The 17,866-nt window shown below is 46.9% G+C and overlaps 1 protein-coding gene across 3 annotated transcripts in view; it reads left to right on the top strand.

The window, feature by feature from the left end:
• The first annotated feature begins 370 nt into the window (after positions 1 to 370).
• The window catches only part of MTMR14 (myotubularin related protein 14), a 44,287-nt gene continuing 26,791 nt past the window's right edge, over positions 371 to 17,866 (top strand). For all 3 annotated transcript variants that reach the window (XM_043885863.1, XM_043885862.1, XM_043885864.1), the window contains exons 1-6: positions 371 to 669; positions 2,317 to 2,465; positions 8,623 to 8,731; positions 15,815 to 15,890; positions 16,198 to 16,258; positions 17,670 to 17,792. In XM_043885863.1, coding sequence (XP_043741798.1) covers positions 514 to 669; positions 2,317 to 2,465; positions 8,623 to 8,731; positions 15,815 to 15,890; positions 16,198 to 16,258; positions 17,670 to 17,792 — 674 coding nt within the window. In that variant the 5' untranslated portion in view covers positions 371 to 513. The remainder of the gene's footprint in view (positions 670 to 2,316; positions 2,466 to 8,622; positions 8,732 to 15,814; positions 15,891 to 16,197; positions 16,259 to 17,669; positions 17,793 to 17,866) is intronic.

The raw sequence follows: 17,866 nt of genomic DNA, 5'->3' as shown, positions 1-17,866 counted from the left end.
AACCACAGAATTTCAAGCCAGTCATGATCCCCCTCCCCGCTCCCTTTTCCTTCAATAAATTGGGTTGACTATTGCAGCATCCTCCTCTCTCTCTAATGGTTCATTTCACTCTTCCGCGGTTTTTCCGTGGTTCCTTCCTCCTCGTTCCCGCGCTGTCCACCTCCCCCCACGCAGTCCCAATGGTTTAGCCCGGTTTTCCGGGGGAAACCCCGTGGGGCGGAGCAGGAGGCTTCAGCGAGTGGCCGCGGTCCCCTCCCCGGAGACCACTTGGACCGCTCCGCGTCGGGGGTGGGCGGGTAATCTTGGGGCAGGACGCGAGTCTTGGGCTCCAATTGGTCAGTGCCGGAGTAAACATCCGTCTGGGTGGGGCGGGACCGGAAGTGTAAGGCGAAGGCGGCGGCTGAGGCGGCTGTGGAGATTCTGGACTTGTACTTGGTATCTGCAGGTGCCATGTGCTGGGTTGAGCCGCGCTGAGGGGGACGCGGGGCGCTGAAGGGGACGGGAGGCTGGGCCATGGCTGGCGCTCGGGCCGCCGCTGCTGCCTCGGCGGGGTCCTCGACTTCTTCGGGCAGCCCACAGCCACAGGAGCCAGGACTCGGGGAGCTGCTGGAGGAGTTCTCCCGGACTCAGTACCGGGCCAAAGACTGCAGTGGGACGGGCGGCTCTAAGGTGAGTACGGAGCAGCAGTGAGCACAAAGAGAAGGTCCCTGCCTTGGGAAGTAACTGAGGAAAGCCTAAGGTCAGGGGTCAGAGGACGGAAACAGAGGGAAGTTCCCAGGGTCTGGACTTGGAGAGTAAGGGTCCGGGTTTAAAAACCGAAAGGAGGAACTGGGGTCAGAGTGAACCAAGGAAGGACGACATTTTGGTTTGAGACAGAAAGGTTGGAGGCCAGGGGTCAGCCCTGAGAGACCATGTTCAGAGATTAGAGAGGGGGAGCTGAAGGGTGGGGATAATTCTCTTGCATCAGGTATGGGGACAAAAGCCCTCAATTCTAGACTTTTTAAAAGAGGATTTCTGCAAGTCAGCCAGAGATTAGAGTGAAGGGGCTGGAGGGGTGGTGCAGAATGCAGCAAAGAGGTAAACCGAGTTGTGTTGCCTCCTTAAACAGTCTCAGCATTACTTAGAATTAGATCCATCCCTTTCCTTCTCCCATAGAGTAGGAAGACAGCCCACACTCTCTATTCCCTTATCAAAAGCAAGTCTTAGTTCCTCTGTTTTTCTACCCTTGGGATTCCCTTCAGTCTCCTTATTGCTAGACCTGGAAAGTTTCCAGTCTGGTCACGCCATTTCCATCTTAGGCACTGCCTGGCAGTCTGATGGGAATCTTGCTGACTCTACCATCTTTCATTCCTCACGTGGTTTTGGCAGGTGTAGCATCAGGTTTTCCAATGGAATTCTCTTCCATGCAGGGCCATGAAACTCTGGTTTGGCTCCATACCATCAGCATCACCTGGGGTGTTTACTAAAAATAAAGGTTCCTTGGTCCCACCCAGCCCTACAGAGTTAGAATTTCTGAGGTTGGGAACCTGGAATTTGTAATTTTTAATAGGCTTCTTAATGATGTTCATGTCCCTTGAAATTTGAGGATTCCTCATTCCTGTAAGTTTTTCCCACTCCATTGGTCTTTTGGGTGGTTACAGGGTCAGTGGTTTTCCTGGGCCTCTTTTCATTTTACACACCCATGAAGATCAGTGTTGTAAAAAGTTATGTCTGACTTTCACTCCAGCTGGCCTTAAACTTTCTGATCTTTTGCAGGCTTGTTGAGATGTTATAGGTTTTATGTCCTTCTTCTAGGGGGCCTTTCCCGAATTGAGCAAAATAAGAGCAGTTTTAAGGGAGCTGTTCCTTCTATTTCATAAGCAAATTGTAAGGAGACACCTTTGTCTGCAGCTTCTACTCATGACATTATTTAGAGCTTCTAGGTACTGTTCTCTGACTGGAGAATTGAGAAGCATCTGGAGCCAAAGGAAGATAATGTATTGATGCTGGTTAAAATAACCTAGAGCAAAGGTTCTTAATACTTAGGGATTGTGGACCCCTTTGAGAATCTCATGAAAGGTGTAGTCCTCTCGTTGGATGCCTAAGAAACACAGTTTCAACAACATTGAGGGCTTCAGAGTCCCTCCCTGCCCCCACCAAAGTTTGTTACATGAGTTCATGAACTGCACGTTTAGGGCCTATGATCTAACAACAGGTCTGTTCCTTGTATTGAATTATAGAGGCACACGGTTATCCCCAGAGATTTCTCCAAGGCAGGACCCACCTAATTCTCAATCCTGGAATCTTCTTTATGTTCATATCTCCTCCTCTGTGCAGGTTGAACGCATTGAGAAGAGGTGTCTGGAGCTGTTTGGCCGAGACTACTGTTACAGCGTGATCCAGAACGTGAATGGGGATATCTGCGGCCACTACCCACAGCACATCGTGTTCCTGGAGTATGAGAGTTCTGAGAAGGAGAAAGACACGTGAGCATCATGTCACCAAGGCGTGCCCTTCTGGGAAGGCCTTGACATCTCATCCCCAGGGTCAGGAAAGTCTGTCGTTGGGCAAGGCAGACTCGCTTTTCCCAGATGTTAAAGCCTTGTTGGCATCCTGATAGCACAGCATAGAAGAAGGAGCTGGAAGTCATGGTCCTGGACTCCTGTTTTACTCTCACCCTATTGCTCATTGTCCTAAGACAGCTGACTTCACGCCTCACCTCCCTGAATCTCAATGTTTCCTTTTTTTAAGAGTGAGTGGGAAGTATGCTTTGTGGACATGTTTAAGCACACGTACATGTATAGAGCTTAAAAGCCTGAGGTCAGTGTACTTGCTGGCTGCATCACTAACTTGGGCAAGTTGTTGAACTGCTTTGCTCTTAGTTTCCTAATCAGTCTCTACCTCTGTTTAGAAAAGTGGCTAGTGCAATCCCTGCTGATAAATGGGACTATTCCAAGCGTGATGTGTGTGCTCTAAGAGTTAGAAATAAGTGCTACTATTTATTGCTGCTGCTGCTGCTGCTAAGTCGCTTCAGTCATGTCTGACTCTGTGCGACCCCACAGGTGGCAGCCCACCAGGCTCCCCCATCCCTGGGATTCTCCAGGCAGGAACACTGGAGTAAGTTGCCATTTCCTTCTCCAATGCATGAAAGTGAAAAGTGAAAGTGAAGTCGTTCAGTCGTGTCCGACTCTTCGTGACCCCATGGACTGCAGCCTACCAGGCTCCTATATCCATGGGATTTTCCAGGCAAGAGTACTGGACTGGGGTGCCATTGCCTTCTCTGACTATTTACTGAGGACCTACCAAAGCCCAAGTGCTTCTCCCTAAGGTAACAGTTCACCAGGTACTAGTGACACAGAGCACCCAGCACAGGATGCAGCCCGTAGGCAGTAAGTAAACGGTAGCAGTTGTTGGACACTGATAAGTAATCAGGCTTATTACTTATAAGGCTTATAAGTAATAATAAGTACTTATAAGAGGCTTATAAGACTCTAGGAAGTGCTTCATGTTAATCTCAAAGTTTATTCTGCTAGACTTCCTGCTTGCTGTTGATTTTAAGGTAATTCCAGGAGGTGTTGCCAACAATATCTGAAACCCTGGCCCCAGGGAAGCGCTGTTATGAGAAGGGCTACAGTAGAGTCATTCTCCGGGGTGCAGCAGGCCATCATTGCTCACAGCACTGCTCGGAGCTCACTGGCTAGAGATTCTGAGTCCTGGGCTCCAGAGCCACTGAATCAAAATCGCAGCATAACAATACGGCCCATACATACATAGAGGTTGGAGAAGTGCTGCTGTAGACAAGTTGAGGAGAAGGGTAGATCCTGCCTGTTGTCTGAGTGTTTGGGGAGACCCTATGGTGGAGATGCCTTTCAGCTGGAATTGGACAGACAAGTAGGAATGTCCCTTAAATGTCCTTAGTTAGGGACTAGCTTGTATGGGGTCTTGATCTTTGGTCCAAGGAGTATGGACTTGTGGATGTTAGTGGTTATTGGGCTAGTACCCTCTGAGCACTCACTGAAATCACAGATTTCAGGGGCCCTAAATCAGAATTTCTACATCACAGAGAGCTTCCTAGATGAGTCCTTTGCTATAGCCTGGAACCACAGGGAGCCAGAGAGGGCTTTCACATAGAGAAGTTTGCTCATGTGTAAGATGGGAGATGTGTAAGTGTGCCCTCTAACCAGGTTGAGGTGGAGTTCCCTGAGAAAAAGGAACATATTGGGGGAATTAATTGTATGTAGATCATAGCACTTGTATGCCTGCCTCTTCTTTCTATCACTGCCAGAAAGCTCCCACTTTGCCTAGCAGAGTCTCACCTTCCAGGCCAGGACCACCACAGTATATCCCTAACCCTAGAGGAGTTACAGTCTGTTTTTACTTTTCACTTCTTGCAAGGCCTCAAAGTGATACTAAGTGGGCCATGTCTGTTGAAGAGAAGGGAATATGTGCATGTATAGGTGAGAAGAAATAGAACTTTTTGCTTCTTTACATGCCTGAATTTGGTGTTAATATGACACTAAGTTAGACTGAGTTGCACAAGGTAGAACTAGATTCAGGAAGTGGTTTGGTTCTATTAACCCACCTCCCCAGTTTTGCCCATCGTCTGGGAATAGAAGCCTGGATGGGGCCCTCTTAATGGCCAAGACATGTGTTTGTCAGTAAGACAAACTACTGCCATGGGACACATCTCAGAGATCTAGTTGGAGACCCTACCAGAGAGATGAAATCCTTACCTTTAGGTCTGGTGGGTAACACAGACCAATAAGTGAGCAATGCCATTGTAACAAAGGCCAGAATTAGGGCAAGTATAGGTGAGGCATTGGGAGACAGAGTAAAAATTCTGCACTTGATAATTCCCACTGGTGTGTGAGCATAGGGTAGCAGGGTTCCCTCATACTACTGATTTTCAGATGCCAGCTGTATGTTCTACAGTTCAACTCAACTCTGACACCATCTACCCAGAGATAGCTTCAGATCTACAGGTTAAGGGCTCAGTCCCACAAGACAAACATAAATATGTAGCCCACTTTCATTCCTTCAAATATGAGTATCATGTGTCAGACACAGCCCAGTGCTTAGCACAGTAAGAGGAAGATTCTAAGGCCAGGAAATAATAAAAATAAAAACAGGAACCACTGAGAACAGAAACTGAATTGGTTCTTTGCGTAGGGGACACAGGACAATAAAGCACCAGCTAGCCTAATGAAAAAAGTATGCCTTCCTCCACATAAGACTGCCCAGAGCCCTGAGGATGGAAATGCTGGCATGTTGTCTCCTTTGGTTTTGTGGAGCATTTGTTGAATGGAAGTATTCAGACTGGGAGACTCAAATGCAGTTTCAAGGCATTTAGAGCTGCTGGTGTGAGCTCAGAGTCAGTTAAAGCAGAAGGTGCTGGGACTTCTGGGCTCCCAGTGCAGGGGGCCTGGGTTCAATCCCTGGTCAGGGAACTAGGTTTTGCATGCCATAACTAAAGATCCCACATACCTCAATTAAGACCTGATGCAGTCAGATAAATAAAAATAATTTTTTTTTAAACTCAGCAGATAGTGCTGACCTCATCTATGCAAATGACCTGGGGCCACCAAAAGGTGGGAGGAAGACTAATGTAAGCAGTATTATGTGTATTTTTTTTATATTCTGTTGGCATCTGAGTTTAATTAGGCAATTATTTTGTACTCAGTTGCCTTTTTATTTCACAGAGTGAGGGGAAGGTGGTGGTAGAACTTGGTTTCCAGTGAGCCATGTTTTTTCTAGGGCCTGACTGATTGGCCTGTGCCCGCTTCCCTGGTAGCTCAGCTGGTGAAGAGTCTGCCTGAAATGCAGGAGACCCCAGTTTGATTCCCGGGTCAGAAAGATCCCCTGGGAAAGGGATAGGCTACCCCCTCCAGTATTCTTGGACTTCCCTCATGGCTCAGATGGTAAAGAATCCACCTGCAGTGCCGGTGACCTGGGTTCCATCCCTGGGTTGGGAAGATCCCCTGGAGGAAGGCATGGCACCCCACTCTAGTATTCTTGCCTGGAGAATCTCCATGGATGGGGGAGCCTGGCGGGATACAGTACATGTGGTCGCAGAATCGGAGATGACTGAGCAGCTAAGCTCAGCACTCTGTACATACCATGAGGAGGCACTCCAGCCTTCTTCCTTCCTTCAGAAAAGAAAAAAATCTTGGTCGTAAAAATAACATGGGGACTTCCCTTGTGGTCCAGTGGTTAAAACTCTGAGCTTACACTGCAGGGGACACAGTTTTGATCCCTGGTTAGGGAGCTAAGATCCTGCATGCTGCACAGTGCAGCCAAAAACAGAAAGAAAAGGGAAAAAAAGTCTTATGTAGTCACTTCTCTATTTGAATTATAGTAAAGATGTAATAAATTTGTGACTTAAAATGCTTAGTAAAAATGGGCAAAAAATCTTAAATCATACCTTGCAGAAACATACACCATGGAAAGTTTAAGTCCTCTTCCTTTATCCTCTTGTTTTCTTTCTACAATCACCAAACTGCTGAGCCAAGTTATTTTTTTATTATTATTATCTTTTATGCTTCCTGTACCTGCTTTCTCTAATCTGTATCCTCAGATAAGAGGATTTTTCAGTGATTATTTCTTCAAATAATTTTTCTCTCCCTGTCTCTCTTCTCTTTCTGAGACCCATATAATGCAAATGTTAGTACATTTGATGTTGTCTTAGGGGTCTCTTAAGCTCCTCTCATTAAAAAATTTTTCTTGCTGTTCTCATTGGGTGATTGTTATTTTACTATCTTTCAGATTGCTCATCTGTTCTTCTGTATCATCTGATTTGGTATTTATTCTCTCTACTGTATTTTTTATTTCAGCTATCCTGTTATTAAAATCTGATTGATTCTTATTTTTCTGTTTTTTTTTTTTTTTTTCTTTTTTTTGGATTGGAGAATAATTGCTTTACAGTGTTCTGGTGGTCTTTGCTTTGCGTCAGTGCAAATCAGTCATAATTATATATGGTAGCGCTAGTGGTAAAAAGTCTGCCTGCCAATGCAGGAGACATAAGAGATGCTGGTTCAGTCCCTGGGTAGGAAAGATGCCCTGGAGGAGGAAATGGTAGTCTGCTCCAGTATTCTTGCCTAGAAAATCCCGTTGCAGGAGCCTGGTGGGCTACAGTCCACGGGGTCACAAAGAGTCGGGCATGACAAGTAACTTCACACAGGTGCATGCACAAACATATGTATATATCTCCCCTCTCTCTGGAGCGTTTCTTCACCTCTGCATTCCGCCCCTCTAGGTCATCACAGGGTCCCAGGCTGGGCTCGCTGTGTTACACACCAGCTTCCCGCTTGTTATCCATTTTACACGTGATAGTATATATATGTCAGTGCTGCTTTGTCAGCTTGCCCTACACTCTTCTTCCTGCTGCTTCCACCAGATCGTTCTCTATGTCTGTGTCTCCACTTCTTCACTGTAAATAGGTTCATCAGAACTATTTTTCTAGACTATATATCAGGTTTTTATTTGGAGACCTTGTTTTAACTTCAGTTTCAAGTCCTCACTTGATAGTAGTTATTTTGTTAGTAACTGGCTTGAGAATATATCTATGAAGGCTACTAAGAAATCAGCAGTGTTTTCAGAAGACTATATTTTTATTAATGCCAACGGAATTTAGATATGCTTAAAGAGATACCAGTGGTATTTAGGAGTCACTGAACTTACTCCTTCTGAAACAGTTATTTGTGTGCACGTGTCATGCAATGACACTAGCAGGACTGGGATGTAGGAGGGATGACGCCCTCTCGGACTCAGCCTGGAAACTCAATCCTTGTAAGGAAGGAGCTTGACTATCTTCCTTCCTTTTCCTCCATTACTCTGCATAGCCGGGAGAGCGTCCCACTGTTGAACTTCCTGCCTCCTGTTTCTCTTGGAACCAGAAGTCCTTACTGGCTGATGTGGAGCCTTTTGTTAAGAATCAGTGGGTGAAAAAAAAAAAAAAAAGAATCAGTGGGTGAATCTGTGCGAGTAGACCCTTATTTTAAGGGTCTGCTATAGGTGTGACTTGCTTAAACTCATTTCTAAATGTGTTTTTTTGTGTGTGTTCTAGAAGCTCCCTTAGCAGAGCTGGGTGCGTTAACTTCCATGCTTCTCAAGGCCACGAATAGCTTCTCTTTCACCATCTTTGTTCCAGCATTCCCTGCCCTGTTGACATTTTAGACTGTTAGTGTTGGTTGAAATGTTGATGATGTATCAGAGGCTCATAACCATATGGAGTGTGAACTTCATCATATCCTGCCCTCTGAAAGATCACAAAGATGGCCTCATTATTGCCAGAGGGTCCCCAACATATTTGTCCAACTTTTGGGGTGAAAAACTGAGCACCCTGGAAATGATCAACATTCAGTTTGCTCCCTGTGTTTCTTCATTTTCAGTACCATGTCTTCAGAGTTGCTCACTTTTTTGTTTTAATCTTAAAGGTTTTGAAATCAGGATGATTGCAGTTTTAGTACCCATAATCTAGCATTTTTTTTTCTTTTCTTGAAAAGCTTAAAATGTCTGTGATCTAGAATTTAGAAATCTGAGCATTTATTCAATTTGAAATGAATATTTATACACACACACCCCTGGCACGGGTTACACAGTACTCATGCACACGCAGCCTAACCTACCTCTCTTGCCTTGTGTTAGGTTTCAGAGCACCGTGCAAGTGAGCAAATTGCAGGACCTCGTCAACCGCAGCAAGACAGCCAGGTGCAGAGGACGGTTTGTCTGCCCGGTGATCCTGTTCAAGGGCAAGGTAAGACCTCCCCATAGCCACTCTCTCCCTCCCTTGGAGGTACCTGGCTTAATGCAGAGTGTACAGTTGTCTCAGCAGTGGCCACAGGACAGAAAAAGGTCAGTTTTCATTCCAATCCCAAAGAAAGGCAATGCCAAAGAGTGCTCAAACTACCATACAATTGCACTTATCTCCCATGCTAGTAAAGTAATGCTCAAAATTCTCCAAGCCAGGCTTCAACAGTACATGAACAGTGAACTTCCAGATGTTCAAGGTGGTTTTAGAAAAGGCAGAGGAACCAGAGATCAAACTGCCAGCATCTGTTGGATCATCAAAAAAGCAAGCGAGTTCCAGAAAAACATCTATTTTTGCTTTATTGACTATGCCAAAGCCTTTGACTGTGTGGACCACAACAAACTGGAAAGATTCTTAAAGAGATGGAAATACCAGACCACCTGACCTGCCTCTTAAGAAACCTGTGTGCAGGTCAGGAAGCAACAGTTAGAACTGGACATGGAACAACAGACTGGTTCCAAATAGGAAAAGCAGTGTGTCAAGGCTATATATTGTCACCCTGCTTATTTAACTTATATGCAGAGTACATCATGAGAAACGCTGGACTGGATGAAGCACAAGCTGGAATCAAGATTGCCGGGAGAAATATCAATAACCTCAGATATGCAGATGACACCACCCTTATGGCAGAAAGTGAGGAAGAACTAAAGAGCCTCTTGATGAAGGTGAAAGAGGAGAGTGAAAAAGCTGGCTTAAAACTCAGCATTCAGAAAACTAAGATCATGGCATCGGGTCCCATCACTTCATGGCAAATAAATGGGGAAACAGTGGCAGACTTTCTTTTCTTGGGCTCCAAGAAAAGTCACTGCAGATGGTGACTGCAGCCATGAAATTAAAAGACGCTTACTCCTTGGAAGGAAAGTTATGACCAACCTAGACAGCATAATAAAAAGCAGAGACATTACTTTGTCAACAAAGGTCCGTCTAGTCAAGGCTGTGGTTTTTCCAGTAGTCATGTGGATGTGAGAGTTGGACTATAAAGAAAGCTGAGCACCAAACAATTGATGGTTTTGAACTGTGGTGTTGGAGAAGACTCTGGAGAATCCCTTGGACTGCAAGGAGATTCAACCAGTCCATCCTGAAGGAAATCAGTCCTGAATATTCATTGGAAGGACTGATGTTGAAGCTGAAACTCCAATACTTTGGCCACCTGATGCGAAGAGCTGACTCATTTGAAAAGACTGTGATGCTGGGAAAGATTGAAGGTGGGAGAAGAAGGGGACGACAGAGGATGAGATGCTTGGATGGCATCCGATTCAATGGACATGAGTTTGAGTAAACTCCAGGAGTTGGTGATGGACAGGGAGACCTGGTGTGCTGCAGCCCGTGGGGTTGCAAAGAGTCGGACACGACTGAGCGACTGAACTGAACTAAACTGACAGTTGTCTTGTTGCCAGGCAAGTTTAGGTGGTTACCGGGTGCCTGGTGTGGTGGGAAGCAGACCAGAGAATCAGACCAATTCCAATGCCACTTTTTTCAAGGGTGAGTCTAGGTAGGAAAGGGATGTCACAGCGGAGGACTCTACCCTGTGTCCTGGAGCCCTGCTGCCTAGGCTCTGATCCCGACTCTGCTGCTTCCTGCCTGTGCAAGACCTCCATTTCCTCCTCTGTCAAATGGACAAAATAATCATGCCTACATCACAAGCTTATGAATAGATTAGATCAGATAAGTTGTTTGTCCATTCTTTCAGTATTGTAATTTACCAGATATTTATTGAATATGTATCATATTCAGGCCTTAAGGTACCTCAGCATATATGATAAACAAAAATTTGCACCCTTATCAAGCTTATATTCTATTGAGTGTTGTTAATTTGGTACCCAAATAGGGTCTCATTTCACCTATTTTTATAATCCTTTGATGTATTAGATATTCCCGTTTTGCAGATGAAATGAAGGCTCAAAGTGGTTAAATAACTTCCCCAAGTTTACTTTACACAAGTTGAGAGCTGAGATTTAAACTTACTGCAAAGCGCCCTCAAGTTACTACACTGTAGTTTAGGGCCTCATAATGTGGTATCAGAGGAACCCACCAAGATGGGCAGTGGTGTGGACTGACAGGCATGGCCTCATTAAGTGAGCGGGACTAGGCTACGAGCTTTGGAAGAAGAGTGGGAGGGTATTCCAGGCAGGTACCTGCCTGGGGACTTACAGTGAGGCAGGCATGAGAAAGGCTGGGAGACTACCTCATGGGAGTGGAAGTAAGTGGCGGAGCTGAGGTTAGAAGGGACTGAATGCTGGAGGCTCGATGCTGGCTGAAGTGTTTGCATTTGCCAGACAAGCCTCTGTGATTTCTGGGCAGGGAAATATAGGATACAAATATCATTTTGAGAAAGATTAATCTACAAGAAGCAGATTACTAGCTTGGATGAGGGGAGGAGAGCAGAAATGTCTGCCCCCTATTCTGTTCATCTGGTAGGTACCTGCGTGTGCTGTGGTCCTGGCGCCTCTGGGACTTTAGTTCATTCTCCCAGCATGAAGGCAAGGGCTGGGGCAGGGCAGTGGGAAAGAGAAATGCTGGACTGATTCCTCTGCCTTTGTGCCTTCATGTGACAAGAGATAGGAAAGGAGAAACAGCCACAGACTTTCATAGGGTAGGTCTGTTTGCTCTCTTCTGTGCCTTTCTTTTGTAAAGTGAAAGAAGGGCGAGTGTGACAGGTGAGTCAGGAAGCCACAGACCTCATGGAGTTGGTCTGTTTTAGGGGAAAGTATGTCTGGGAGTGAAGTTCCGGAAATTGATCATCTTGAAGCTTGTTTATTCTCCCTTCCCCCTTTGGAAAATTCCGTGTTGCTCTAAGCTCTGACACCTCCAGTTTAGATAATTGCTGTGTGGATCATAGTGTTTGTCACTAGAAATTATGTAGGAAATACTCAAACCAGTGCTTCCCACAGTGTGTTCCATAGAACAGTAGTTTAAGGATATGCTTGTGCAAAGCATTCCCTCTCAAATAAGATTGAGAGACATTGCACCCTAGATTCACCCTGACCCCCGAGCTCCAGATTCAGGAGGTACATTGGTAAGCGTATGTCAGTGTAGGAAAGGCTCTAAGAAGTCCTGAAGCAGAGGAATCTGTGTGGTGTTGTCAGGTCTGTTCTTTCTCACTCTGCAGACCTTGAGGAGGGAGTTTCCAGAATGCACTTGGGAAACTGCGGTGAGACTTGAGAGAAAGAGCCCCAAGGCAACACATTTCAGAGGGAGGGTGAAGAGTTGGAGGGATTATTCTTTTCTTTTTTTTGCTGTACCCCAAGGCTTGTGGGATCTTAGTTTCCCAACCAGGGATCAAACCCAGGCCTGACTGACAGTGAGAGCATGAGACCTCTACCTGCTGGACTGCCAGCAAATTCCTTTGTTGGGGGCAAGGGTGGTATTATTTTGAGGAGGCTTTGACGCTAAGGGCTTCACCATTCATCCTGCTTTCTTCTCCATTTGCACCTTCTTGTCTGTTGATGTGATCCCATTGTGTTCCCTGTAGCTTCCCCTGACTCAGTCGTGTTCACTGGCTTAATACCTACTTACATGCGTTTTATTCCTATTGTGTTTGAAAATCTGCTGTCTCCTCTCTGCCGTAATCCCTATGAGGACAGAAGCCGTGTCTTATTACTGCTGTCCTCCCAGTGTCTAGCAGCTGCCCACCCAGCTGGTGTGGGCAAGCTCTCTAGGAAGACACTGCTCTTGGGTTACACAGTAGTGGGCTCTGTGCTGGGTTCTAGGCGGACAGGTGACTGAGACAGTCTTGTCACCCTGGAGCTCAGTGAGTGGGGAAGGCAGAGCTATGAACTTGAGGATCAGGAGATGAGGAAGAACAGGAGAGGGTCTTCTATTGTGAGGTGGGCATCTTGTCCTCAGGTGGGTTTCCCAGCAGGCCCTAACGAGTTTGGTGACAGCAGCGTTTTCTGTCAACATACCCAGCCAAGCTGGGCCGGGGAATGTATGCTCAGAAGTGCCAACTTCCTGCTTCCTTCCAAACTCAGTCCATTGTGACTAGTGCAGCTTAGGAACTAAATGTCTGATTTTGTTTCATTTCAATTAATTTCCATTTTACAATTGAAGCAATGTAGAAATTTTTTTGATTAAACACAATTTTCTTTTGAGGTAGGACTACATTACCCTTTAAACACTGAAAATCATCCTATTTGAGATGTGCTGTAATTATAAAATACATGTTGGATTTTAAAGACTTAATCCAAAAAATGTAAAATATTAATAATTTAAAAAGTGATTATATGTTGACATAGTAATATCTAGGGACATATAGGCTTTAAATAAGATATATTATTAATTTTTTAATAAAACTCAGTTCAAGCATTTAAGAGTAAGCTGTTCTCATGTGCCATTTTCTTCCCCATCACTTGTATCTGGTTTTTAGGCAATTAAAATTGGAACAGCTCCTCTTTCTCTCTGTTTCCTCCCTTAAGAAATGGGGAGCAGAGATCAGCTGCTTTTATTCTGCATGCCAAAGTTGGTACTACATTTACAAATCCTACAGAGCCATCTTCCTCATGCAACATTAGAGGTCACTCCTGATTAGGTAAATGGATAGCTTTCTGAGTGTATCCTGCTTTCTCAGTGAAGAGCTAAGCTTAAAGTATGGAATTGGTGGGCTGTGCATTGGAGCCGTGAAGCCCAGGAGCAAGGTCAGGCATGGACCCGCCCATGGGGTACGGCTTCCCCCAGACTCCAGTTCTTGGGACCTTCCTGTGGAGGTTGGTGCTTCACTTGGGAAGCCAGCCAGTCGCCCATCCTCCCCCACCTGTTGAGTCCCCTGGGCTGGGTGTGGCTGCCTCTGTGACCAAAAAAACAGGGACGGATCGAGGGGATTTGGGGAAATTGGGGAGCAGAAAGAAGAATCTGAGCCTTGAGAAGAGCTCTGAGCTCAACAGCTCAAGAGGGTATGTGTGTCTGCCTGAAAAAGATTTAATAGAAATAATGGAAAGAAGAGTGAGATTTGGTGCCACAGCTTGGATGATGGGGGAGGGGTACATGGTAACATGAGCTGGTCAAACTCAAACAACCACCCCCCGCCCCACTTGTTTGCTCATGAATCAGACCTCCCCCAATACCATTGGAATCTTGAGGGTCCTCAGCCTGAAAATGGACACTCCATTGCTGCAACTTCTAATTACTAGGCTGGTCCCTTCCGAGTAGAGGATGTTATTTGAGGCTGGAGAGGGATCTGTGGATGAATTTGGAGCTATAGGTAAACTCTGGCGTGTACATTTTTATCCGGAGACAGTTTGTCATTATCATCAGATTTGCAGAATCCTTTTGGACCCAGAGAAAGTGAAACATTCCCTCGTGGAGTGCATCCTACTCAGGCTAGCAGAACTCTGCCCAGGCCCTTCTTTACAGGCTTCCAGGACAGCCCTACCTCAAATGCGTTCTGTCCCAGCACTGGCAAAGCGCCCCCCGGATTGTAGCAGGTTGTTCTTCTATCATTTGCCGCCTGTCCTAAGCTGCCAGTGATGACCTGCCAGTTCCTACCATGCCCCTTTCCTGTGGCAGCAAAACTGTTTCTTTCCCACTGTCTTACAGGTGGAGAAGGAGACGCCCTCTAGCAATATTGTACAGTCTTCCAAGGACCCTCCTTATACTGCCAGGCTGCATGACCCAGTCAGAAATTTCCCCCCTCCCCCAGTTTAATCTCCCAGCCACCCTCACTGCCTCCCTCAGCCTGTAGCTAAACCCTGGGGTCACCAGATCTCAGATACCTCTTCCCATTCCCCCACCCCTGTTGGATCTCATCAAACACAATTTTTAAAGATTCAGTCTTAGAATCAGGTAGTGAGAGGCTTCCCTGGTGATCCAGGGGTTAAGAATCTGCCATGCAATGCAGCGGACATGGGTTCAGTCCCTGGTCTGGAAGTTGAAATCCCACACGCGGCAGAGCAACTGGGACCTGACACAGCCAAATAAACTTTTTTTAAAAATTAGATAATGAAGTTCACACCTATTGCCTGGTTTCTAGAGTTCTAGCTCTTGCAATGCTGCTTCAGTGATGAGCAAAGAGTAAAAGCATAGTTAAGCACAGTTATACAGTTACTATATTACTTTAGTACGTAGGAAAGAGAAGGCAAAATTTCTTTAAAAAAAAGCCCCCAAACGTTTCTCCCTTAATTGACCCTCCTGCTCCAAAGGTTTCCCTTCCCTGCGCTAAACAGTTGCAGTGACAGCACACAGGCTCTGGAGGGAGGTGGGCTCGGTCAGATCCCAGCTCACTCCTCACTGTGGGATCTCAGGCACTGCTTCATCTCCCTGCGCCCGTCACTCTTTTCATCTGTGACGCAGCAGCGGTGCCTGCACCCAGCCACTCTTCCCTCATGGGCTTGTGAAAACCCAGTGGAAAGGTGGTGCTTGTGTTTCACCGACATACTGACATGCACATGTGATAATCGCCAGGTCTTAACCCAGGTAAGACCACTTACACATGACAACCACTGAATCTACCCATTACCATTAGTGACACTCCGGTGCCTCTCGTTTGGGAGTGAGAACCCCTTGACAGAGGCTGTAGGTTAAAATCTAGGCTTGCTTCAGAGAGACTGCTGTCGCAGTGGCCCTGATGCTGAGAAGACTTTGGGCAGCACTCCTGCACCCATTCTGCTGGTCTGGAATGATCAGAAGAGTTCCAGGGCTTCCCCGCTACTGTGTGCACTTCAGAAAACCACCTGACTGTTGGTCAGAGGGTACAAACTTCCAGTTGCAAGATGAGTAAGATCTGAGCGTCTGATGTACAGCATGGTCGTTATAGTTAATAACGCTGTATCGTATACCTGAAAGTTGTAGAGAGAGATGGTCTTAAATGTTTCCACCACACAAAAAAAGAAATGGTAATTATGTGACCTGATGCAGGTGTTAGCTAACTCTGTGGTGGTAATGGTTTTGCAGTATGTTAATGATGCAAATCAGCATGTTGTGCACCTTAAACTTACACAATGTCGTGGGTCAATTATATTTCAAGAAAGCAGGGAAAAGTAGAACCAAAAAACTCCAGAAAACCATCTGACCCTGAAAATGTGATTTCTCTCCCAGCACATTTGCAGGTCAGCCACACTGGCTGGATGGGGGGAGCTGTATGGACGCACTGGCTACAACTATATTTTCTCAGGTGAGCCTTGAGCTGCAGCCTCTGTGACTAAGAACAGGAGCCCAGTCATGGAGAACAGCTACCCAGGGCCACAGCGGTGGTGGTGGTTGTGGGGATGGGCAGCAACCTGGGGCGGGGGCAGGGGCGTCTAGAGCCCCTCCCTTCATCATCTGAGAAGATGCTTGTGGTGAGAAGAATGCCAGGCATGTGGGGCATCAGGTCCTGGAAAAGGGAGGAGCATGGTCCTTGGGGTGGAACCAGGGGTCAAGCAGCCCTTGCGTGGAGCCCCTGCCACACCCCAAGTGCTGACCGCAGGTTCCTCCCACAGGGGGTGCAGACGACGCCTGGGCAGACGCGGAGGATCTCACGGAGGAGGACTGTGCTGTTCGGTCAGTGCCAGGCAGTTACGGGTCTGGGCATGGGTGAGGGGCAGGTGTGTGACCAGTGGTGGCCATTTTCAGCTGATGGCCGTGACATCATCAGTGGTCCAGGTGAGTGGATTGGCTTCCTTCGTCCATATCCCTGAAACAGAGTGGTTGAAGTCCGCCCTGTAGCCTCACTGCAGCTGACTTTATGAACTACCTGAGCAGTCTGTCTTTATCCTGGCTGCTCACCAGGACCCCAGAGAGAGTGCTCCAGTCCTGGGGTTCCTGGCACTGCAGGCCCAAGACATGGCGCAGACATCTATGTGTCTTCAAGCCCCATGGTTTCCAGGATGTTGATGTCCGGCCTACCAGGTGATGCCAGACACACTTGGCCTGGGGACTGTGGTCAACACATCGGAGATGCGGGCACCAGGAGTTCCGCAGCTGGGTGATTGGCGCCACGAGGGAGTACAGCACAGAGGAGTGCTTTAGGTCCCCTGAAAGGGAGGGAGGGGGCTGGCTCCCACTCTTCTACCTCCTTCCTAAATACTTTGTAGAAAATGACAGTAATGGTGTTTTGGAAAAGCTCCTTTGCATGGTCTGTGCCGCATGGAAAGTCTTTAACTGGTGTCAGGCATCTCTGGAATGCACATCAGCACCCTAGTCAGATCAGCTGCCCAGAATCACGGCTCGGAGCTTGAAAAGGCATCTCGCTGTGCCCAGCTTCTGCCTGCTGGTTCCACGAGCAGTGGCTCTGGCTTGCACACAGGAATGTTTGGCTCTTCCCCCGAGATCAGACGACCTCTGCCCCAGCCAGGCTGTCTTCCACATTGCGCACTGTTCTTGGCGAGGCATCTGCTGGGTTCAGCAAAGCAGTGGGCATTAAAAAAATAACGGTGACGGTTTATTTGTTCTACTTTTGCCTTTATCTGTATGACTGATCAGAAGCAGAGGGAATTCACTTGCTAGTATTTTACAGTCAGTTGATAAAATAGCTCTAAAAAGTCCATCTCCCAATGAGAATTCCAATCTGTTACATTTTGAGCAAGTCATATGGCTAAAAATGGTCATAAATGGGGGAGAGGGAGGAGGGTAGAGAGAGATAAACTCTAATGGAAGCTCAGAGACTCGATCAGCCACCAGCCTCCTGCTTTTTAGAACTCGGAGATTATCTTGAGTCTTCTGGCTTAATGTCAAGCAGCACCAGAAAGCCCTTTCCCGCCCCAGCTGCATATTGCTTCTCTTTGAAATGTGTCCCAGAGAGCAGGATAATCTCTTGGAAAGTCACCTTCCCTCACCTTCACTGGGACCGCTGTCCTGTCTGGCCCTCCCAGCCGCCCTGTCCTGGAGGAGGGAAACAGAAGTGCTCCTGTAGCTCCTGGACTTCCGGGAATGGACACTCAGTGCAGCTTCTCCCTCTGGCTGTCTGTTTCAGAAGTTCCGACACGCATCTCTTTGATAAGGTCAGAGGCTATGACATCAAGCTGCTCCGGTACCTGTCAGTCAAGTACATCTGTGACCTGATGGTGGAGAACAAGAAGGTGAAGTTTGGCATGAAGTGAGTGCAGGGCACCCCGCTCCAAGTGGGTGGAGGCCATGTCTTCACAGACTCGTGGGCTCGGGGATGGTGCA

This window comes from Cervus elaphus, chromosome 24 (genome assembly GCF_910594005.1).
Source record: "Cervus elaphus chromosome 24, mCerEla1.1, whole genome shotgun sequence".
NCBI lineage: Eukaryota > Metazoa > Chordata > Mammalia > Artiodactyla > Cervidae > Cervus > Cervus elaphus.
Note: the sequence above shows the minus strand (reverse complement) of the source record. Positions and strands in the feature narration are given on the sequence as shown.